Genomic DNA, 25,588 nt, shown 5'->3' on the forward strand with positions numbered 1-25,588 from the left:
TTAGAATGTTTCTACTTGACTTGTCTCTCTAACTGGCTCATATGGTTCTGTTCAGATCGTATTGACATAATCATCTTCTCATCTTTCATCTTTTCATAGCTTTATTACATAATGTCTTCATTTTGTCTAAAATCATAGGGGGATAATTTGTGGTAATGTGCACACAAACACACTTTCATTTCTGTTAATATAAACGCCAGACAATGTAATCTACTATCTGAGCATCTATGACAAGGCTACAGTCACACCAACAACAGTGAATATTCACAATCTACCTTTACAACCCGTTTATTTACTTATTACGACAATTTCAAGGATGCGGGTATGGTCAATTTATTGCTCTACAATCAACATAACTTTGTCAAATATTAACACAAGCAATGTGTATTCATATCTAATCTATGAGGAAGTTACTTTGGAGCATTAATGAGCAGCCCACTTCCAAAACAAACACCTGTCCGCTGCTCTCATTAACTAAGACAACATCTGTCGTGTTTGCTGTTTGAATGAACATCAAAAAGGCAGATTGAACATGAAAACACAGCGTTTATGAACTCTCACAGATGAATAAATATGCGAACCTCTGTCCTTGACAACAGTTATGTCAAGGACATTCTTTATGCATGGAGTTTGTTCATATATAAACCATTCAGAATACATGGATTCAGCGACAGCTGTGCATGACACAAGCAATGATGGATGACGGATTATTATATTATATTAGATGGAATGTATATAATAATTAAAATAAAAATAGAAATATAATAAAATAAATAGTTAGGTCAGTCAGGTGCTGCTGTCGGTTATATCTCCGTAAATCCACCTGGAGCCATCAGCAGATGTTAATTAATATTCAGTGTCATGTATCAGGGGGTCAGTTTTAACATATAACACACACACACAAATGATTATGATCAAGATGTACAATCACAGTGTCCCACAAACTGCACTATCAATGCAGGGACATGAAAAGATCTGTGTGTGGTACATACATCATAACCGTCAAATACTTTAGATGGAAGAGGAAAACATGAATGGGGAAAGAGGAAGACATGGTAATAGGTTATATGAGAACGAGGAGGAACATGGAGTCACGGATGACGGTGCTTTTGTGTCTCGGGTGGCATAACTAGGAGGGAGGGTTAATGCCAGAGCAGGTGAGGTTGCGGTTGCCAAGGTTACAGACGTCTGCGGCAACCGCCCATCTGTTCCCCTGACACTGGCATCTCTGCGGTGACACAGCAACAGTAAGACGATGGGAGAGGGTTAGACCAAAAGAAAGATAGGCAGGGATGAAACAAAGAAGGGGCAAAGAAGGAGGTGATGAGTAGACAGATTAAAGAGTGGGAAGACAGGCAAAAAGGCAGAGAGACTGCAGAAGTATAGCAGCGCTGGATAAAGGAGAATAATTCATGAGGCCTAGATTCTCCTCTCACTATGAAACCAAGTCAAAATTGTGCTTCCCAGACAACCAGGCAGCCAGTCACCCTGACCAAAACAAGCCATCAGTCTCTGATACAACTGCTTCTACACACACTGAAGTGTATTCCAGGATAAGTCCTGTGCAGCAAACCTCAAATACCGCATGCTGAAGGAATGCATTACAGCACGAAACGTTATACTCAAGCAATAAGCCACAAGAGGCCGTGGTTTGGAAGGATTTTGATTGAGGAGAAAACTACTGGTAAGAGTGTAAAGACTCATTAGGTTTACTGATCAATGATGTCACTTAAAAATGTGGCAAGCAAGTAATAATGTGACTGATGACACTTGAGTTGTTATTAAGGGAAATATATTATATCATTTTTTTTAGATAATAGGAGAAATTATAATCATGTCTGCTTCACACAGTTAACCAGCGTATCACAGCTTCATGAGACTGTAATTGTTTACTTGTGTGTTCCTACAGCCAGAGCATCAATTTTAAATGAGCCCATGGTGAGTCTGTTTACATGCCTGCCTTCTGCTTAGCCAGGGTTTGTTTGAGTACAGTGAGTGACCCTAAAACCTATATTGTGTATTGTGCTATTTCTCCTAATCCTAACCCTGCATCAACATTCCCACAACTCTTCTCCAACACACCATGCAGTATTGTATGCACTTAGATAGATAATAAGTATGCAAAACAATGTTATTATCATCTTTTCATGCTACTTTTTATCATTTTGGCTGTGGCTATAAAATGTATTTTAAAAAGATGATTGACTGTGAAGGTGATGTACATTTTACCTCCAAATCAAATCAAACTACAAAAATCCAGCTGAAACATTTCAAGCCTCAGCAGAACTTGAACTACAAGTTCAGACGTTCTTTCAGTCGACAGAGGTTGACATTCACACACGCGCAAACCACAACATGCCAGCTTTGACCTGTGATCTCCGCTCTGGACCCATGACATCAGAAGGTCATGGCGAGGTCACTTCCTGTCAAAACACATCTCTCCACCCCTAACTGCTGTTGCCTTGGTGGCATGAGGATAAGATTGCCAATGACAGCTGCGCTGACACGCTTTCAAGGCTAGGAAAGTTACAACACAAGTGATCTGTTGCCTTACACCCATCAACAGACCCCTTTTTAATTGACATATTTTATACTCATATTTATGGTGAATTCCAAATATTCCAAATGTTGAAAAATAAATGTTGTTTACTGTTTTTCCCAGATGGACATAGACATCAAAGTGATCTCCCTTTGCATAGAAATGTTTAAACAATTTTGAGAAGAAAAAAAAACATCATTTGTTTGCTTATCTGTCATATTTAGCATTCACATTCTTGGCAATAAGCCCTGCTGCCGTTTACTGTGCTGCTCCTGCTCATCAGACACTGTCCTCAGCGACCCATCACGCTGGAGAGAGTGACCCAGATGAGTGTCCGCTGTGATGAACCTGAACAATTGATGTTCTGGTCCAGTCTGGTTGATTTCCACGGCCAGTCAGTTCCGTCCCCTGTCGTCTCAAACACTGCACGCCATTAATAAATCATTATGATGTGGTGCGGCCACAAGAAAAAGAGAAAGAATCTCTTCGTTTGACCAACCTAATTTTATTTATGGGGTAAAATAGTGTGCTTGGCAAACACCGGGTTCATCTGCTGTTTTCACAAAATAGATACATTACAGACAGAATTTGTTTCAGTCATGGAGAAGAAGAGACAGATCATGTGAGGTGGACATTCCCGTTTCTCTCCCTGTGAAGTTGTTTGATGTCTGATGACATTGTTTGTCTACACTTCTACTTCCACAGAAATCCAACTCTTATTTTGAGAAAAGTTTACACAGGTCACATGCTAAAACAATGAAACCAAACTTGAATATTAAATTTTTGTGTAATGTAAAAGATGTATTTAAATACAGAATAAACACATATCTGAGAATGAGAAACCTGCCTTGGCCAAAACCTTTCACTTTCTGTGAGGCAAGCCAGAGCTCATCGGTCTCAGTGTACTGTAGGCTGTGTAGTGATTATATTATAGCTCAGCACTGATGATCTACTATGAACGCCTCAGAGTACTCAAATTACCCTTTAAGCTAATTAGCACTTCAAGCCTTTTTCTTCATGTTGTTTGTAATTAGGTACTTCATAAAATTATTACACCATTTCTTTCATTTTGTTTTTGATTTTTGTGCTGTATGTTTGATATTGGCTCATTATTTGAAAAGAGATGATAGAGTGCTGGCAGCATCATCTTATCAGTTTATCATAATAACAGGATAGGACTGCCAGAAATGTATGGCTCATTATAACAGATCCAGAACTTTATGGGAAAAGTCTAAGCTCATCACTACTGAGTAAGTCTAATGTTGTTTAAAGTTCAGTTAAGGGTATTATATATCACATCATTAAAAATTGTAAATTCATCCTAGTACTGACCATTTAGACCATATGAACTCAAATTACAACAATAAAACTATACAGAATCAGTCTGCTTGGCAGCAGCATGCAGGCTGTTCTTTGGGAGGATATGGATCCACAGGAGGTAGACAAAATAACACAACTGTGTAATGCAGACTAATGCAATAGAGTGCTGCAGGCATGATGTCATTTTGTGGGCCTCCTAACATCACCCTGGTGTGGTTTGTGGCAAACAAAAGTTTATGATTTATAAGTTTTAAAGCATAAATGTAATTGCCAGAAGTAAAAATCGAATGGTGGGCTATAAACAAACTACACCACAGTCACATGACTGCAGCGTCGCCACCACTAAGTATTATGTGTTCGTTGTGATGCTGTTTCATTTCCTGACAACTCAGATTATATATCTATTATATTTCATTAAGCCATTTTTTTGTCTTTTTCAAGACATAAAAGCTTTAAAATTCACTTATGGGAACAAACATGGACAAACATGGAAATCTCTGTGAACCACAAACTTTATTTCAGACATTTTACCAAAAATCCTTTAACTTTGAGATGAATGAACCAGAAGTGCAAAAATACAAAATCATCCCCAGGTTTTAAAACTTATGCCTGCAGTACTTGATAGTCCTGCAATAAGTAAGATCTTTTAATTCTATTTTATTTATGAAGCGCCAAATCATAACAGAAAACTTTTTATAAAGAGCAAGTCTAGACCGTACTCAATTTCCACCATGAGAAAGTGACAGTATCAAGTGGCAGTGGGTGACTTTGTGCTATAACGTTACATCTTTGTTGTCATTGTGTCAGAGAGATGATTACTGATGTAGTAATTCTTCAAAGTATGGTTAAAACAGACATTTCTATCTGGTTATTTTGCTACAAACTGATTTGAATGTCTAGAGAGGAACTAAATCAAATCATACATTGATTTTGCAATAAGACGAAATTAGTTACAGTGTATATACAGTTCTGAGAGAAGATTTGATCCATATTATCCACCCTTAGGGGAGTGGCAATAAGATGGCAAATTAATTAGGAGAGAAGCAGAATGATAACTCCAGTGAATCTACTGTTACCATTAAAGTCATCTTGTTCACAGTGACGGGAGGAATGGAATAAAAGTGGCTCTGTGTTGGACAGAAACAGGTCAAAGGTCAGAGCCAGAAGACACCTGACTGTACGCGCATGTGCATGTTAAACTCTGCCAGCTCCATGTCTTAGTTTTCTATCTCCTCCCTTCCTCTGTATCTCTCTTTAATGCTCACAGATTCCTGTCTAAGGAAGAGATGTGGTGCTTCTCCGTCATGTGGGAATGACCATCCAAACAAGTTGACAGCTCAAAGCACCGACTTTAAAACGTAGAAGCCATAAAACAGAATAATAGGAGTGCAGTCATTCTCTTCTTTCTCACATGCAGCCAAAACTTACATCCACTTAGTACATGATGCACTGTGCTTTCTGTCCAATAACATCACCTCAACATCAGCCACTATTTTGAATGAAGGTCATTTCTATCACGCTTTGGTGGAAGCATTCAGAGTTATAAACTCTGAGATCCTGAAATCTGATGGTGCTCCTGAATACTACCTCCAAGAAAACACCACTGCTCTGAGGAATACAGAGACCAGCTGGAAAACAACTCTGCCGGACAACTTCCTTACATGCACAGATGTACACACACACATACTCCAAAGCTCAGCGCCTTGGACCCATTAAGATTCAGGATACTGCAGAACAGTCAGTGTGCTGGTGTAATGGTTTAGAGTGGAGTCAGCTGGGCCTGGGAAAGCATGCACATTCTCTGGCTTTGATTACAGAGGCTTTAAATCTCTCCTCCACACATACACACACAAAGACACACACGAATATACAAACTGAAATACAGATACACACTCTATCCCCAGAGACAGACGCAGGGCTGAACTACAGGCTTCCAGACAGGGCATATTTACTCAGAAATGGGGGCTGTTGGCAAAGGACAGTTTCTGTTGCTAAAAATACCAACACAGAAAGTGATCACGAGAAAGTCATTGAAACAATGGAAAAAGAGAAGAAGAAAGGAAAGGAAAGTTCAGAGGGACTTAAAAGGCTTTCCCCTGGATCTGTCTCTCTGTCACTGTTTACCAGTAAGTGAAAGAAATGTGTGTTGTAAAGCAGAAGGTAAAATGATAGATTTACAATTCTGGCCTGATTTTACCATGAACACAAATCAGAGGCTACTGTGTGAATAAAAGACTGGGAGGTTTGGACCTTTGGTCTCACAGAGTGAAATCATGTCTGTGTCCTTGATGAAGTTGCTTTGCAGCCTTTGGTTATTGTTAAAAAAATGTATAATTTCTCTAAATGTGGAATTAAGAATGACTGCATAGCCGGTCTTCTCGCTGATGGTCTTGTTTGTTTGTTGTTTGTTTTGGTCATATAGAGACATCAATATTCAGCTGAGCCTGTCACATAAGCAGTTAAAGACTCCTTGCAGTATATTGAACTAAATATGTTTTTTATTGATGTACTCAGTTATTAGTTATACATTTTGGGCTCCATAGGATGCATTAGTGTGGCTCTTTTAATCCACATTGTTCATAGATAAAGGATGTCAGACTGGGTTAAAAACTGCACTAAAGTTTCATATTGTAAAAGAAGAGCATTCAGATCAGCTTTGTGGACAAACAGCCACCATGCTGGAGTGTTCTTGAGCAGGAGCCCCTACCAGTTCTGGGGTTGCTGACCTCACTAATGCATTTAAAACCATCAGATCCTTTATCCTGAAAAAGCAATATCACAGCATCATCATACGGTACATTACTGTTTCAAATTCGCTTTCCTCTAATCCAGCAACCTGACACTGAACTGGAATCAATGAAAAGGAAAATCAATTGAAAATACATTTGTGCACCTCGGCAACCTGATATCGATCCGACATCTTTCCTCTCATCAATATAAATGTTGAAGTTGAAGTCTAATATCATTTTCTACTGTAACACCAGAGCAACATCAAAAGATTGTACATTCAGAGCAGAAAATCGCAGCTATTGATGGTAATCTGATAGGAATGCAGAACACTAAACACTCCTGTTTAAACAAAGTCACTGTTTGATGCCAGTGTACGCAGCCGTGCTTCTCTCAGGGGCCTGCTGCTGAGTGGCTGATGTTCTGAGCTGTCGGCACTTCCTAACCTCTCGAGGCTACATGACACATGATCTTAGAGCACTCTGGCAAATACTTAGATAGCCACTCTGTATTATGTTCAAGTGAAAGCTTATCTCTGTAACATATTTTTGTCACTCTGTTAGTGTGTGTGTGTGTATTCCACAGTATCATGTGTTGAGATGGTCATCTGAGCAATATTGTAGCCGCTGGGAAATTTCCCTCACTTTGCACTTGCAACAATCATACACAAAGAACACAGGGTTAACACCACACCAGAGACAAGTCAAGTATTCTTATCCATACACTGAAACATCTATCAAATGAGTCATGCGGTCTGGTCCTGTTTTCTTTTTCCTTAAAATAACAAAAAAACTTTTGCCAGTAGGGTGACATAATTTGGCCTGCTCTCTGCAGTTGTACCATAGAAAATCTCCAAAAATGGTCTTAAAACTAGGAATATGTATTCGTATCTGGATGAAATCCCTCTAATTTGCAAGCAACTTTTAAGAAAATCACACTGAAGAAATAGTTTGGCATTTTAGGAAATACAGACTGGAGTTAGCTAAAGCCAGCAGCTTAAACTATAAAACATGTTTCTTCCAAGCATTAGGGGGTTAGGGGTGAGGAAATCAACCCTGGAGGCCTTTCTTAACTTACTTAAAGACACTTGCAAGGTTGGTACTCGCTTAAATGAGGCCTTTGATCAGACTATCCTAACAAAATGTGTGTTGTTGGACAGCAGAGAGAGAATAATGATGAAGATATAAGAGTCAAGTGAACTTGTACTTCTTAACACGAACTCTGGGACGAATAGCTCGGGAAGAAACTCTCTCAAACACACATTACAAAAAGCCCTCAGGGCGACTGCTTGTCATGGCTTCTTTATGCATCGGTTTGCATGCAGAGAACACAAAGAGGCTTGAAAACACGACTTGCATACATGAACATGACCTGCGTGGAAAGGTGTTTGGAATTCACCGCTCATCTGCTCTTCGTGTCACCAATTACACACCAAGCGCACATGCGTATCTCCCTACATACCTACTGAAACATATGCTTATGTTCATGTACAACAAGAACACACATTCTCACAGTCTTAATAGCATTCATGTGTTAACACGCACATCAGGAGCCATGCATTCTACAGATGGTATCCACTGTAACATGCAGCAAGGAGGCATCATTTGAGCTGCTTAAGGGCAAGAGAGGTGGTTTGTGCATCTGGGTGTGTCAGGATTATGCACACATTCATAATATGCTTATGAATGGATATTAAACCTCATTGTAATTATAATGCCTTATAATCTTAGGCTAATACATCTCTTTGTCTGGCAATCCAAAACCGACACACTTTTTTTTTGTTGCTGCTTTTGCTTTTGCTGCTTCCTCAGCTCAGTCTTTCTGAAAATAAATTAAATATTCCTAAAATTCTACATATAGTGTAGCGGCATAACAAGCACAAGCTGTGCTGTCAGATCACCGTTAGTTTTGGCTGTGCTGAGTCACACACTGCAGTGGTCTAAATATAGCATTGTGGGTAATGTAGTCTGGGCATCATTTACACTCCTCTGTCTCTCCTCTGCAACCCTGACCCCCACAAACCCCGAGCCCCTTGGAACAAACATTGCAGATGGATTGGAGCAGAATTCGCAGGAAGGAGAACAATGGGTCATGACACAGATTTGTACAGATAGTTAAGTTAACACAATAGTAACACACATACAGCAAAGTCAGGTACGCATCAAATCAGCCGCCTCTCTCTCTCTCTCTCTCTCTCTCTCTCTTTCTCTGTGCAGCTCTCTAACACACACACACACACATGCACACACTCACACACAGTCAGGAGGTGACAGTGTGCCTCTGAGAACACTTTAGTTTTGAGCAGACTGGCTGGCAGGAGGTCATGTAGCTGTGGGAAACACTGTTCTGCTGTTAATGCTAATGTCGCTCTCTCACTGAGTCTCTCTCTAACAAAGCTTTCAGTGACTTTCAAGAGAACCATTGACAGACTACGACGAATGACGAGTCAGCTGTCCCATCAACAGCTTGAAATGAATAAACAGATTACATCTCCACCTATCCATCTTTTAACGAACTTTCAACTGCATTTCACAAGATGACCTTCAGTTAAGAATGAACTTTATGTCCATATACTAGAATTGTGAATAAAATATTTTTTATTATTTCTGTGTGTGTGTGTGTGTGTGTGTGTGTGTGTGTGTGTATGTGTGTGTGTGTATGTGTGCCACTGTTGCCATGGCAACGCACCCACTGGCAGAGCTGCAGAGTTAAAAAAAATGAATGGATGAAGATGAAACTCACACACACCTACCTGTGTGCATCATCAAGGACAAATGGAAGCAGCGCTATGTGACACATACTTAACAACACATGACGAAAGTAATATGCCAAAATATGGCTGAAGATGTTACTTCTGTAGATTCAGGGATAGAAAGAGGAACAAAGACGCAGTGTCATGCAATCAACAACATGTAAATTCATTAAAAAAGTCACTTATCAAGCCAAAATGCTGAAAACATTTGCTCTCTTATATGAGAACTTAATGCTGTTTTATTAAAAAAATGATTTTCTTCGGTCTTGGATTCTCTATCAGACAAAATTAGACATTTGAAGACAGATCTGGCAGGTGAAAATAATCAATAGTTACAGCCTCGAATAGTATTTTGGACATTTCTATGGACAATGACAGTTATTTTCCTTCATGAAATCTGGCCAGCTCCTTAAGGCGAAAACCGGCAGACCGTTGATCATTGAAAGGCAATGTGACATCATCCCACAAGACAGTGCAGCGGCCAAATACATGCAAGCACATGTTCCTGATCATTCATTTGTACTTGTTTGTATTTCTCATTGTTTACTTCATTGTGGCAACTAAATATAAATCCAATATCCACAGCTGTAAACTCCTTTTCCTCGTAACGCTACAGAGCACTGAGTAGTGTTTTGACTTGTGAAAAGCCTTAAATCTGCAACTCTTTCTAAATTATGTGTCATTATGTGATGCTCAAAAGATTTTGGGTGGAGGATCCCTGTACATTGAAAGTATTTAGTCAGAGGTAGTCGATGGAGGGTCCTCAGAAGAATAGCAGTACAAGGGTGTGTGTGTGTGTGTATACAGCTGAGCCAGCAGCAGACACACCAGTTATCACGCCTGGCTGATGGTTGTTAATGCTGCGGATTAACGCTCGCTAAGTCTGAGCACGCACACGCACACACACACACACACACACACACACACACACACACACACACACACCAATATACCCAGTTCTCTCAAAGTGCAGCAAATTCGATAAGAGTTCCTAAATCTTACATGATAAAAACCCAAGAAAACGTACTGACATTAACTTTACATCTGAATTACAAAAAAAAAAACTCTGTGTGCTGCAGTAACCAACATACCAACATATTTAAGAAAGATATCACTGATTACCCACCATAACACACACACACACTCTCTCTTTCTCTCTCTCACTCATACATGCATACCAGTTCTCACTCCAGCCTCTTGTCTCATTAAACAGACCTTGGCCTTGAAGCAGCAAGACTCACTGAGCTCAGCTTCCCATGCTCAGTTGAGTGAGTGAAGTGCATATGTGTGCGTGTGTGCGTGCGTGCGTGCGTGCGTGCGTGCGTGCGTGTGTGTGTGTGTGTGTGTGTGTGCGCAACAGAGCATGTCTTGTGTTGTTGACCTCTGGGACAATACTGCACTGTGACATCAGGAAATGTCCTTAGAGAGCTGCCAGCGACAGAGAGAGGGATGGAGGAAAGAGGAGGGCAAAGGAGGAATAGGAATGATGGGAGGCTGGTTTAAGTGGGAAGAACGTGTTGGGAAGTAAGAGGGAGCAGAGGGGAACAAGAGAGGAGGGAAGAGAGGAGTAGCATTTGGGGTGAGTGATGAGGGTAGAGGAAGCACTGAGGAGTTGGATGAGAGAAAGAAAAGCACCATGGAGGGAGGAGAGAGAGGTGGGGGAGGGAAATAGATACACACTGTAGCTGAGGCTTAATTAAAGACAATATGGCTGTTGTTTTTTTTGTAGCCGTCCACAACAACAGGACTCTAGGCCTTCCTACAGAAAGAAAGAAAGAAAGAAATGTATCAAACCAAAACCAAACTTACTTACTAATGTCTAAGTTCAATTTGCTTTTGTAGTTTTAACCATCAATTTGTAATTTGTGGACATTTCAAGCGAAAATGGCAAACTTGTTTCTCAGATGTCTGCATTTTTCACTGTATGTGTCAGGATGCTGAATATAGACAAATAGACAAAACAAGTTAAAATCACATTTGGTATACTGAAATCTTAAAAAGCAGTCTGGAGGTACAATGTCCATCGACAGCTTTGGTGTTCCAAGTTGAAGTAGCAAAGCATTACTTGGATTTATTATAATTACAGAATTTTAAGTTATAATCCCTTCAGGTGTGTGTAGACCGCCTTGAGTCATTTGCTCAGATTTGACCGTTGCAGTGTGTTAAATCTTTACAAACAGCGAATGTACCCACTGATTGTTATGGAACGCTAGCTAGCAATGGACGCACCGACTGTCTCTATGGGAGTGTGCCTGTGTGTTTGTACGGCAGCTTTGCCTCTAACTGAACTCAGAATCGCCGGTTATTTCTGTTATTTCCCTCCAGTCCTTCTCCTTTATCCTCCTATCTCTGCGCACTTATGAAGCAGATTCTTGAAGCCCGGGGATATGTGCAAATTTTCTGTTTTGCATTCCATCTGAACCGACTATCTCTTACTGAATACAGTTGCTAATAATGCCTAACTGCTGAATAATGGCATTCACTTTTTATCTTTAACCTCAAATAGCATGGTTTAGATAAGCTAAACTGTTGAAACCTGTCTGATTCTCTGACTGACCCACTGGACATCCAAAAGAGACCAATCTGGACAAAGGCAGAGACTTCAATTGTGATCATAGGTCAAATTATATTTATTGGGGTTATTAGGTCATGAGCTGATGAATCCTCGTGCTAAACCAGTTATGTATGGTACAAAAACCCAGTTCAACTGCTTTGGTTGCATGATCAACCGCATCAGATCAAATGTATCTCCAGTTGACCGTGAATGGCATGTTATCTGTGAAATGCAATTAAGCCATCTTGCTCAGATTTCTCCTCTCCTCTTGGCAACAACATGGCTATTTTTTCTCTGCCACCACTTCCATCTCTTTCTCACTCACTCACTCACTCCCTCCCTCCCTCACTCTCTCTCTCTCTCTCTCTCTCTCTCTCTCTCCTTGTTGCCTGGCAACCATGCTCGTAAATGTGATCCCTCTTGTCTGCAATTGGCTGAATGGACCGCAGATCCATGTCAGAGTCAGAGCGAGAAAAGGGGGAGACACGCATGCATCACACACACACACACACACACAGAAGGTACAAACTTATAAACCTTCTAGGACAATCCTCACTGCCTATAAGTTCCCATTGCATGTCATTTCACCAGGATGGATGTGCGTGTGTGTGGCCACGATTGCTTGGCATGCTCTGAGCAGTGTCTACATGTTTACACACAAATGCCTGTGAGCTTATACGCAGGCATGTCATAATTGCATGTGTGTGTGTGTGTGTGTGCAGTGGGGGAGTGTCTGTGTGTGTGTGAGCATTGTTATTAACTAGCAGGTGGTCCTTGCAGGGGGTGCCATGCTGCAAGCTGAATAAGGGAAAGCACTCTTGCTGAGTTGCATGTGTGTGTGTGTGTGTGTGTGTGTGTGTGTGTGTGTGTGTGTGTGTGTGTGTGTGTGTGTGTGTGTTTGCATGTGTGTGCAAATGTATTAACTTAAATGGCCTCACATTTGAGTGGTAACTCTCTTCCTCCCACCCAGGGAGTCATAAGTGCAGCCAGCATGGAGCGCTCTGCCAGGCAGTCCGCTAGTTAATGAGGGAGTGTTGAATACTTTTTTTATTACACTGAATGAACACACACATACAAACTCACCAGACAAGCTTGGAAGCAAAGGCAAACACACAGCAACTTTTGCTTGTGTTAGTGCATTTAGTTATTATATTTTTTTTCACCCAGTTTAGTTTACTCTTGTTTACCGCCTATTGTTTTACTAACCTCTTTTTCAACAATATATCACAGCACAGTCTTTCTATCTCTCTCATACACACACACAAACACAAACACACACATACTAACACTTAGTTCAGTAGTCCAAGCTAGCTCAGTGTAGTGGCTCAACTAATTAAGCAATATTACACAAGAGGGACACGACTTCAGTGACGCTAACGGACCGAGGCGCTTGTGCCAATAATAAGTTAAAGCACACCCTCAAGTGTAATATTGTGATTATACAACAACTACCGACTTAAATAAAAGATATCATCAGATAGATATTAATTATACACATATAAACACTAAACTGCTTTTCTAGTTCAGTCTTGTAGTGACTAAGATATCTGCTGAAAAATATATTTTTCCATGGACTGGCCTCCTAACATTTATTTTGAAGCGAGCGCCGTAACAGCGACTCACCGGTACAGTTGATGGAGAACGATCCAAATGGACATTTTGTACTGAACAAAGATCGATGTAATGATTTCCAAAATGGTCAACATGTTTTCATCGAACCAAATATTTCTTTTCAGTCCATATTAGTCCACCTTTAGTCTTCAAAAACAACATTTTCCCTGAACTCACTTAACCTTCACCTGTATTAACAAGGTACACACCTGTATTAACAAGGTACACACATGTATTAACAAGGTACACACCTGTATTACCAAGGCGGTCTAACAGTTCCATAACACACAGAATATTCATTAAAAAAGCTGAAATTATAAATCCAGATGCATTACTTTATAAAAGTTGACTTCCAGTGGACTTATTTGTTTACATGTTATAGATTTTCAAGCAGTGACAATGTGGAGATGGCGGAGTGATATTTTTAGTGATGAGTCAGGTGTGCCGTCATGCTGATTAAAGCACATTCTAAACATCTATATTGCTCAGTTGGACCTACTTGTTGTATAATATAATATATATAATGTGTATACTATATATGCATATGCTGTGTCAGCTGTATCCAAGCAGTAGCAGCATCTCTGTTGCTGTAAAATGAATGCTAAAACTTGCAGTTCCTCAAACGGCCACTTGAGGCTGTCTACAGAACAAGTCAGTGTCCATAAGTCTCCATGTTAAAATGTCCAACTTCACAGCAGAAATAAACATGTTTTCAGTACTGATGGTGAATTTTTGAGTTAGCCAGGAGGTAGCAGAGGCAGGACTACCAAGATGAAGATGGCCAGAGCCACCACACTTCAGCTTCACAACGGCTCTTCAGAAACCGATGGGTGACATCACGGATGCAATATCCATGTCTTATACTGTCTGTGATTGTATTACCAGAACACCACATTGAGTGAGTAAAAGGTAATTAGCATGTGAACAGAGAAGTCTAAATAGTTAGCTAAAAGATATTGGTTAAAAAGTACAAATAGTTATCTAAAGTAATAGCTAAAAGTAATGGATAAATAGTTAACATTTGACTTAGCTAAATTGTTAAAATCACTAAAAAGTAATGGTTGAAATAGCTAAAGTATCTAATGATTGACAGGTAAATTGTGTATCAAATGTTTACTTCATGCATGTTAGTTAAGATGCTGGTGGTGCTGATGAAGTGTTACTTGAGTTAATCTGACAGTGCTGTGGGGGTACGTCTGAAAAAAAAGGTTGCGAGCCATTGACTGATGCTCGTATCCACAGCGACAGTACCGGCCTGCCACTACAGACTTCCTCACAATCCCCCACAACAGTCCTCTGTCCGTTTTCTGTCCTTAGTGCTTGCTACACTCAATCCTCTCTCAAGCATGGACATCTCTGTCTTTTCATACAGTCATCACTACATTAGTCTGAGATCTGGAACAATCCCCAACTGTTGGTCTGCATCATTTCACTAGCGCCACTGTGCTTCAAATCTGAGGTTCTCTGTTTACAGCAAATCAATGTGCTCTTCTTCTTTGTGTCGAGTTTTACATGGCTGCGTGTAGTAGGTTTAAACACCAATAAATTAAATTAAAATTCCTACCTTGGTACCATTACAGTAAATTCATGAGACCACGGTCATTGGATCGTTGGCAGCCTCCATGTCACAGCAGTGGTATTATTAGTGGTGGTGTTTCTCCAAATCAAGACCACATTTCCCATAAACTTCACTGCTTCCTGCCCCCTAGCTCCCTTCCTTTAGCTTCAGTGAAGAAGATAAACATGTTGGAAATGAGTTTTCCAGCTCTTTTTCTCTCCTTTCCACCATCTGCAGTTGAAATAAACCTTAGCCCTGTTTCTGTCCACTTCGTGTTCACTAGAAAAACAACCACTCTTGTTCTTTTTATGTACAGATGGAGATCATTTTCCATTGTTAACTGTATGGGGTGTAATGGAAAAAGCATTAAGATGATCTGCCTTTGTGGCATCGTCAGCCAGAAAAGGTATGGGGCAATGTGATGGATGCTTTTTGCTCCCTCACTCCTTACACCTCAGAAAATTTGAAAAGCTTTCAAGACTGGATAATTCTAAAACTGCAACAATACTGCAAGCCAATATTGTTGATCGTGCAACACAGGAGTTATCATTGACTATACTAAGATTTATTTAGCCAGATGACTCTGCGATCAATTTTTATGTGCCTTTAATTCAATTTGAACTGAAGAAATCTGAGTGGACATGCCAAATATCTTTCTCCTTGGCTGAGTTGGAAAAGTTGCTACAGTGGGACAGTTAAAAGTAGAAACAGGCTTAAATAATACATCATGATGGACATAAAGAATATGACTAAAACATCCACTGAAGAGATGAAGATGAAGCTGCAGACTTAAACATCAGATCTGTGCGAAGTGACGAGAAGATCGTAATAAATGAATACAAACAGGGATGTCATGTTTCTACATTGTTTTTCACCTTTTGAGGTTCAACTGGCACTTATGCAATTATTTCATCTTGTTGCGCCCTCTTTTACAATGACCTGATCGCAACTATGATCACAACTGGTGCCACCTACTACTTATCTTGTATGACCAGTTGCAAAAAGGTATATTTATATATATAGATAGTTTCATTCTTAAAAGTACGGTACAGCCATTGTGCTACAGATAAAATAAATAATTGGGGAAGCTTGTAAACTTGTAAGTAATGGTACTAACTTACAAGTTATTGTTGTTTGAATACAGTTTGGACATGGTCTTATCCCTTAATTACAATTTTACAAATCCATGTTTGAAATGCAACCAAACCTGTGTTATGTACTCTCACACAGGACCTCTTTATTTTATTACTGCCTTTTTTACTGCTTTACAAGTCCAAAGAATGAAGAGGGATTTCAGCTGTGTGTCTATACGCATGAGAGCATGCATGTACCCATGAATGTATGCATGTGTGTGAGTGTAATCAATAAGATTTATGATATTCATTATGAAACCTTGTAGATATTCGGTACCATCGGATCATCATACTCATCATCTTCCCTCTCTCTCTCTCTCTCTCTCTCTTTCTGTTACACACACACACACACTTGCACAAACGCACTCACACAGTAGCACTTTACTGAGAGTCCTGGGATTGACCCAGGTTTTACTGCTGCTACTGCGGAGACAGAGTGCAGAGATGAAAAAGGAGAGGGAGATGGAGATGGAGAGGGAGCAAGTTGGATAAAGAGATGCATTATCATCATCATCACCATCATCATCATCATCATAGACAACAACATAACCATTATCATCATGGGGACAGAGAGAGAGAGAGGAGTTGATGAGTAAAACAGCATTTTTTGTAAAAGCTCCTCAAACTCAACGAGTCGGACTATAACACAGCAGTAACATTGATGAGTACAGCATATACGGTGCACAGAAACAGATACAACACTGTCCTACAGCCTGCCTCGAAATAATGACCAGGAGCAGAAGTTACAAGTGTTTTCTTTACTTTTTTTCCCCAGACAGCCATCTTTACGTTTCCCAGAACACACAACACACAGCTGTGACTTCTTTTTGTAAGCAGCTTGTTACATTCTTGCTGACACTCAAACCAGAGACAACATTTCTGTATTAGACTTTATCAGCAACTAAAAAAAAATCACTTATCATACACACACATTAACAAAAACTGAGCAGCAATAAAAAAAAAAAGAAAGTCTCACTTCCATCAAAGGAGATGAATTTAATATAAGAGGCATAAGACCTCTTCACTTCAAGGGACAAATAAGGATACACTGCAAGTTTACGATGATTCAGTAGCTCACACGTCATCAAATTGTCATGTTGTCCTCGCTGTCAAATATTCTGGATATCACTGCAATGGCACCATTACATGATTAAAGAGGAAGAAGGACAGAAAGTGTCAGATATGATCAGACAAAAAATGCACAGCAGATGACTCATGACGCACAAATGAGCAATTTTACAAAGATTTGCTTGTTTTAACTACTGTTTCCTCTGTATAGCTTTGCCTATGTAGACCTTATCTACCAAATGGCTTAAGGGATTTTCAACATAATGTGCAGTAGTCTGAAGCTCCTGCACTTTGGTTGCATCACAGTCGTTATGCCAAGATAAACAAGATGACAAGATGAATATGATCATCTGAGCTGAGAGACAAAACAGAGTCTGTGGTCTAACTCTCCATCAAAAGTAGGGTCAATCAACCACAGCTGTTTAAAAATGACTTGCTTTAAACAAGTAACTGAATTTGGCCTCTACTGTATGTGGTTTCAGCTTTTTAGTATAAATGTCTCAAACTGTTCCCAGCCAAAAGGACAGTGACAAGAAATCACTTCTAAACCTCAAAATGAAGTATAAAATGTTTTCAGGATGAGATTTTAAAGACTAAAAGAAGCTTCCTTTTACAAATAATGCTGTAAGTGCCTGAGGGTGTGTGTGTGTGTGTGTGTGTGTGTGTGTGTGTGTGTGTTTCCTCATTAACACTGAAGTAAGGATGGAGTCGTTAAACAGTGCCAAATCGACAGGTTATTAAACATGGGAAACACACACCAGACACACACAGACGGGACTTTCACCAACCCACATTAGGGAAGCAGGCCTGTTCTGCGTATGCTGTCACACACACACAGACACACACACACACACACACACGCAGCCAGTTTGCCGTAGGGAAAGTGAATGTTTGGGCTATAAGAGGGAAGTGAAGAGCACATCTGAAAGTGCCCTCAAATTCACCCCTCACCCAGGGAACTCACTAACACTTGCACATTTCCTCCTGCTGGATTTCACCCACTTGCTAAATCTCTCTCCCTCACACACACACAAACACACACACCATCACAAACACAAGGAAAACTGTTTCTCTCACCTTCTTTGCTGCCTTCTTTAACTTTATCAGCTTGAAAGGAAAACTTAATCTGGTGTCTGAAGGGACCCAGCAGAAAACGAGGCCTGGCCATAATCCAGCAGAACAAAGCCAACAGTCCCACTTTTGCATTTCCCATTGGCCGCTTTGCACAGCATAAGATGCAGAATACAGCTTTGTACAGAATTTTAAATGAATTTATTTAATGAATTACTATAACATAACACAAGTCCAGGATGTTTTGTCCCTTTTTCCCCAACATGTTCTTCATCTCAGGTGGAGCTCTCTTCTGAAAGTTGCAGTTATTCATATTTCCCAACTTGTGTTTTAAAATGTTCTTTCATTCCTGCAGTTCATATCCCCATTTGACTCCTGGGAAGATGATTGAACACGAGAGAGACACACTGAGCTCAAATTACAGCAGCCTGCAAGTACCTTTTTTTTGCTAATTATGATGTATCGAGTTATAATGATACATAATGCTAAGAGTCTGCAGGCGCAGCAATGACTCGCTGAGGCTGCAGAGTGCTTTGAGCTAAATGCTAATGTCAGTGTTCTAAGATGCTCACCAAGCATTTATACCATGTTCATCATATAAGTTTAGTTTGTTAGAACGCTAATTAGTGCTAAGTACATTTGAGGCTGACGGAGACGTCGTCAGTTTTTTAGGTATTTGGCCATGAACCAGTGTATTGAGCTGATGATGGTAGCAAATAAAGACTGCGTACAATTTTATTGGTCTGCATATACAGACAATAATGAGCTGAGAAGATTATAAGAGTCTTTCATATTGAACTGCCATGTTTCTACAGTAGCCCAGAAGGAACAAACTAAACAAGTGTCCACCATAGTTTCTCCTTCACACTAGGAAGGAGAGGGTGAGATGAGGGGGTTGCAATCAGCAACTACACTGCTTGAGGCCGTTAAATCCAACATACTGGTGCTTTAAGAGATCACAGAAGCTATTAACATTCATCCTTGGGGGAACACTCGTGTGGACCAAATGTCCTGGCAATCCGATAACGATAGCAGTAAAAATCATGTCAACGTCAAATCATGTCAACTCCATGGTGACACTACAGGACATGTTAGGGAGTAGGATTTATCCCCTGGGAACCATCCTGCATTGGTTCAATCTGGGTGCTCCAGCTTCCCTCCACAGTCAAAGGCTTGCAGGTTTATGGGTTGAATAGATGGATGGATTAAAAGTTGACTTTGTCTGTATGTGTCGGCCTTGTGATGAACCAGCGATTTGTCCAGCTCCAGCACCCCACAACCCTGATAAGGATAAGCAGTTAAAGAACATGGATGGATGAACCATTTATGTCTCTAGCAGATTTTGTCGCAATTCATCCAAAATGTGAAAGCGATGGGCCAACCGACACTGTGATCTCTAGAGCTACGGCAGTAGCATATTGAATAGAAATGAGTTTGTCACATGCAGCAATACACTGACTTGGCATATTCAACCTGATTCAATATCATTAGTGGTTATGCGGTGCCTGCAGACTGTAAACATCTGGCCACCATGACTTCCTGATAATATTCAGGGAGCCAGTTTTTTTCATTTTCCCCAGGCTGATGAAAACGCCTCGGTTCACATAAAATTTGGTTGACATGCTGAATGAAAACACAGCCAATGCAGGCTCATAAATGGGAGTGTCGGTACAAGAGCAGAGCACGGGATCATCAGTACCCTTCGGGCTTGATTCACACACATACACACACGCTGTAATAAGCGGCACATTGATATAGCGAATGGCAGGAAGACAGAGAGCATCATTATTGGTGTCGTCTTCTGCCTTCATCCATTTAACAAATCTATTAGAGAACATCACACGCTGAGAAAGAGCAGCAATTGTACAGCAATCTGACAAATGGACTGCAACAGGAATGACTCATCAGCACGGAAAGCACAAAGAGCGTCTCATGCATAGTCTGCATCTTCGTGCCAGCATCATTTATGTTATATTTTTCCTTTTGCATGTGTGTGGCAGTGGTAGCAGCTGACAGAACTTGGCAAGTTCCTGTCTGGCCTATAAAAGCAGCACGAGCTTCTTCCTGTATCCTCCTCTGTAGGATCCCACCTGGGGTCACACACACACATTACCATCGCATACACTGTCTGGCAGCTGCACCTAATAAGTCACAAGAGGTGGAGAAATTCCATGTATTACAGCCTCAGTAGTCTTTCCCGTTTCTCTCTCTACTCTCAGTGGTGCCGTAGTATTTAGATGGACTTCAGTGGGCGGTGAGTGTTTGTCTGACCTTCTCAGCCCTCAGCCCACACACATTAAAACTAGCGCAGAGCTTTAAGCCTACACAGAATATCAAGAGTGTCAAGCCAAAAAACACAAAATACAATCCACTAGACCATGAGTTTTTAATGAATGCAGGACAGAAAAAACACCATACACAGCTTTGCACTCAAAATGTCCTCAGAAATCTCAACCAATCCAGGATTCAGACACAGCAGGGCGGACAGGGCAGAAAACACATTACTGAAATGTCATGAAAGCCTAATAATGGATATTTTCTGAACGTAGAAGTGAGGCAACTTGCTAAATATTGGTCTACGTGTACACAGCAGTTGTCTGCATGTTCAGCATTTTTGATCTGGCTAGCTAACATGAAATTTCAGTGGTAAACAGTGTTACAAAGAATTCTGTTCATCAGTGGTCAGTTCAGTCAGTGAGACAAAGTGCTCAGGAGACGAGAAGATATCTTATCCTGAAAGGTTTATTGTACCCAACCCACTTCCTGACCCGCATTTTAAAAAGTAAGTCTATACTCTTGATTAACTTCGTAGCGTCATCGGGCTACATAAAACTGGCATTACTGAGTTATTATATTCATTTAAAAGTAGCCTATTAAAATGCAGTTTCTTCGCGCCAGTTATTCAGCCAATAAAGTCTGTCTGTGTATTTCACAGAAAATTTTGTCTACTACATAAATTAAAAAACTTTACTCGGCATCTTTATTTCAAACGACCCGACCGACCGCGACCCAAATATCATTAAAAATATTGTTTAGTGACTTGTGACCACGGGCGACCGCGGGCGACCATGGGCACCCGCTCAATTTGGATCAACCCGCGCATCACTGTTATGTACCTATCTGTTGTGTCAAGGGCGTGAGACTGACCTCGGTTAGCATAGTAGTGATCAGAATGGTGCTTGGTTGTTTACAACACTTTGCAAAACTGATCTTTATATTGCATTGGGAAGTCTACCAAAACATGTTCGGCTCCAAAAATACCTGTTATTGACCTTGCCAAGATACTTCTGTCATTCTTGTCTCTGTAAACACCAATACAGGGTAATTGCTTTGAAGTATGGGACAAAGTGTGCCTTTAGGCTGCTGGAAACGCTTTCATCAGTCAAAAGGGAATTTAGTAGGCTGGTTGATAGTATCTCAACAACTTAATAAGATTCCTAGCAGTGTTTGTAGATGCTTCAGAAGAGCAAAACCCAACCCAACATTGGCAAAGAGGAACATACCAATGCACACAAATTACAGCTTTCTGAGCTGGGAACTGGTTCTTACACACTCACACATCAACACACACACACAGCTGTTATCCTACCTCTGGTGTTGGTAGCCATGTCTGCTACCTTCTGAAAGGCATCCAGGAAGGCCACAGCCGCCAGGACAGTGGTTCTAGATGAACAGAAACACTCAGTATTTTAGATAAAATGGCATTATGGTTAGGCTTTATTTAATGAGCACCTCTTTCCTGATTTGCATATTTAATGATCAGGTTTTGCAGTGGTAATGAGGCGATGGCATTGACTTGGTAGCAGATTTGACTTATTATATCCACCTCTTTAGGCGTTTAGTCTCTGCACACAGAGATACCTTTTTTGGATGTTTTTTTTCTACATTGGTAAGAAAGTTGAATTAAATGCAGGCATTTATCCAAAAACTAAAATTCTCTGCAAATCACTGAACTGGCAGCATGGGGATCATGGGAATTGTTGCCAACTCAAGGGATTCTAAAAATACTGCCACAAGAAAAACATCATTCTGACAGATCAAAGTCTGGCTTTCTTTTTAAGAATAATTTCATCCACTGTAGCATCACGACTGTTTATGTATTTATTGTTTTATTTTGTTGTGTTGTCAAAGAAACTTACCGGAGCTGGGAATGCAGCTTTGTGGCCTTGGCGCTGAAGTCCTCCCACACAGGATAGGAGCACTGGCAAAACACAGACAACAATATACATTAATATTCACATTATATATTGATAACGCAACGTATCTATGCCCATACCGTCAAGAAAGAGATAGATGTACTTCAGATGTAAATAAAAATCACAGTGGTTTGGATGAATTAAATCAAGGGTAGTTGCTCTGAGCAGATGCATGTTGTACCACTTTAATGTCTCTAAGCAATCAGATCAGATGTTCAAAACATTTTAAGGTCACACCACCACCGCCACCATTTTATCCACCTCCTTTTCTCCCCTCTCCTTCTGCCTCTCTCACTCTGTGTCTCTCTCACTTCCTCTGTGATCTTGGTCAATTCTGATTTAAAGTTTCAAAGTGATTTACAAACATGGATGGCAAAATAGTTCTTGGCAAAGCAAAATCATAAGAAATGCAAAAGCATTAGTTGGCAGACATGGCAGAGTGATATTAATAACAGCAATGTTGGACAGTACATTTACGTCAGTAGTGTATTTAAGAACAATTTTGAGGTATTTTAAGTTTATCCTCCTTTATACTTCAATTCAAATATATTCCAGTAGTTATTAGTTACTCTGTAGATTAAGACTTCACTAAGATGTTACACATTGTTACAGATCAAACTGATATACAGTGTATGCAGTGTAAAGTAGTTCAACAGTAGATTGATCCACATCCTACTCAATCTACTGTGATTTTTTTTTTCTTGTTGTGATGTTTCACTGTGCAGAATGATGTACATGCAGGCGGCTGTTTCCACATTCATGTTCTGAAGGTGGACAGTTTCTCCGCACTCGCTTTAGATCTCAGTTGAAGACATGTATGTACCTCCATGACTTTGTGATCTTTGGAGTCAGTCATGGTCAAATGTGCAACTTACACAAATGTAAGGTGGAAAGTTGAAGCCTTAAAGTCTCACAAACTGAGAATGGACTTTTCACTGAAGTATGAAACATTTTGTGTCCAGCAGTTTGAACACTGTTTTCATATTTACAATATTTATATTCTGAATTCTCCAATGAGAAGAAGTCATTTCAGTGACTTAAAGTGGTCAGTGAACTTTGTTGAGAGAAAAACACACATTGGATACAGACTATTATTCCAAGCAGACTGTTCTATATCTTACGTCTGTTGAGGATCTCTGAGCAAGAATGTCATTATAAAACATTTTATGGTTGCACCTTTTAAAATTAGGATTTGTTGTGTTTCTCCATTGTATCTTGTTATTAACTGAATTGCTTTGGTGTGAGTGTTGGTCAAACAAGCAATATCACCCTGGGCTCTATAAATGTGTGTGTTTTTTCCCCCCCTGTTTCTGTATTTTCCTGTATAAAAATGAAAAATAATGATTAGTTGTAGCAATAAAAATGTGCTCTACATGATCTAGTGAGAACACTTAAATGCCGTGTAAAGACATCAGTAATAAGGAAACAAAATTATAATATATAACATAATAACAATTCTAAAAAAATATTTTATTTTTTATTCTATATAGTAAGTAAAATCTTAGATTGCACAAAAAAAAACATAAATGGCTATTAGTTAACAGCATCAATAATAATGACAATAGTCATCCTCCTGAACATTTCTAAAGATTATGTCTGAAGACCCTCTTTGTTCTCTCATGTACCTCTATCTGTTTATAATGTGTCTCTTTACCTGCTTCAGCTTCTGTCGTCAACCTAATTCCTTATTCTCTTTCCACAAAAGCTCACACACCGCCCTCTCCCGTACCCTCCCTTTCCTTCCTTCATCCCCCAAAACAGCAGCCATCCATCCTCTCCATCCTATGCAGTCATCTAATTCATCTACCAAAACACACACACACACACATATCACTTGACAGCCACTGGCATTAGACAGCATCAAAGGAGCAGCCACGATTTCTAACACAATTCAAAGCTGAAGCTGTCTCTAATGGATGCAGCTCCCCATCCTCCCACCCTTCCTTTAGGACTGGATGACTGTTGTATCACACACACACAGCCTCAGCACATATTACATTACACTTGATCCAGGTTAACCTATAACCCTGTTAAATGCTTGCAAATCTGAGATGGGGGTTGGTGGTTGTATTTATATCAGTTACAAATATCAGGTGCAGAAAAACACAAAGACATGTTAAACCTGCCATTATAAACAAAGGAACGTAATTATTAAAAAATGAAAGAAAAGCCAGAAGACAATAGGAAGGAAATATGTGTGTATGCTTGGATGTGTGTGTATGTGTGTGTGTGCTGGGGGTGGGGCATCCTGTCGTGATGTCAGACTGGCACAGACAGTAAGGGCTGTGTACTCTTTGATCTGGCCTGTTTGATGTGGGTTCATTTGGTCTGAAATCACAGTCCTATTTCCCCTCTGTACCAAAAGCTACCCCCTCCACCATCCACACACACACACACACACACACACACACACACACACACACCCTGCTCCCTCCCATTGCAGGCTGTTTGAAGTGCCCTACGGAGCTTAAGTAGTGTGGATGGGAGATAACGCAAAGTGACGCCTTCCTACTTACACACACACACACACACACACACACACATACACACTAAATACACACATGAGCTGCCCTGCATCTCATTAGCATTTTTCGGGCATTTCAATCCGGTAAAATAGCCTGGTGGCAAGTGACCAAGTGATGATTGAGTGTGGATGTGCATGTGATTGCTTCCTGTTTCTTAACATTCAGGTATTCCCTCAAACACTCTGTAACTGCAGCCAGTGCCCAGACTACCTGAAACATTTTTAACTTTGACCAAACCAAGTGAACCTGCTTCAGCGTGAGGGAGTAGAGGAGGATTACAGCTGTATCATGTTAGAAACTTATATTTACATGTGTCATTTCTTGGCAATACATATTGACAAAGAGCCCACAGAAAGTAGTAAAGAAAAAAATATGTTATAACCACATCTGTCACTCACTTCGCTTCACCAGAAGTAAGAGAACATAAATCAGAGTCAAACCGACATCAGTAACTATCCAAATGACTAAAAATCCCGCAGGACAACTGAACTTTGCTCTCACTTCTTTTGTCGAGACAGAAAAGGTTAATACATT

General features: G+C 40.2%; 1 protein-coding gene across 4 annotated transcripts in view; it reads right to left on the minus strand.

Annotated features, from left to right (window-relative positions):
- mtss1lb (MTSS I-BAR domain containing 2b) overlaps positions 1-25,588 on the minus strand; it is a 73,632-nt gene that overhangs the window by 28,615 nt on the left and 19,429 nt on the right. For all 4 annotated transcript variants that reach the window (XM_027281355.1, XM_027281354.1, XM_010737237.3 and 1 more), the window contains exons 2-3: positions 22,473-22,534; positions 21,923-21,996 (exon numbers count right to left, since the gene is read on the minus strand). In XM_027281355.1, coding sequence (XP_027137156.1) covers positions 21,923-21,996; positions 22,473-22,534 — 136 coding nt within the window. The remainder of the gene's footprint in view (positions 1-21,922; positions 21,997-22,472; positions 22,535-25,588) is intronic.

The sequence above is a fragment of the Larimichthys crocea genome, chromosome VIII, assembly GCF_000972845.2.
Source record: "Larimichthys crocea isolate SSNF chromosome VIII, L_crocea_2.0, whole genome shotgun sequence".
Lineage (NCBI taxonomy): Eukaryota > Metazoa > Chordata > Actinopteri > Sciaenidae > Larimichthys > Larimichthys crocea.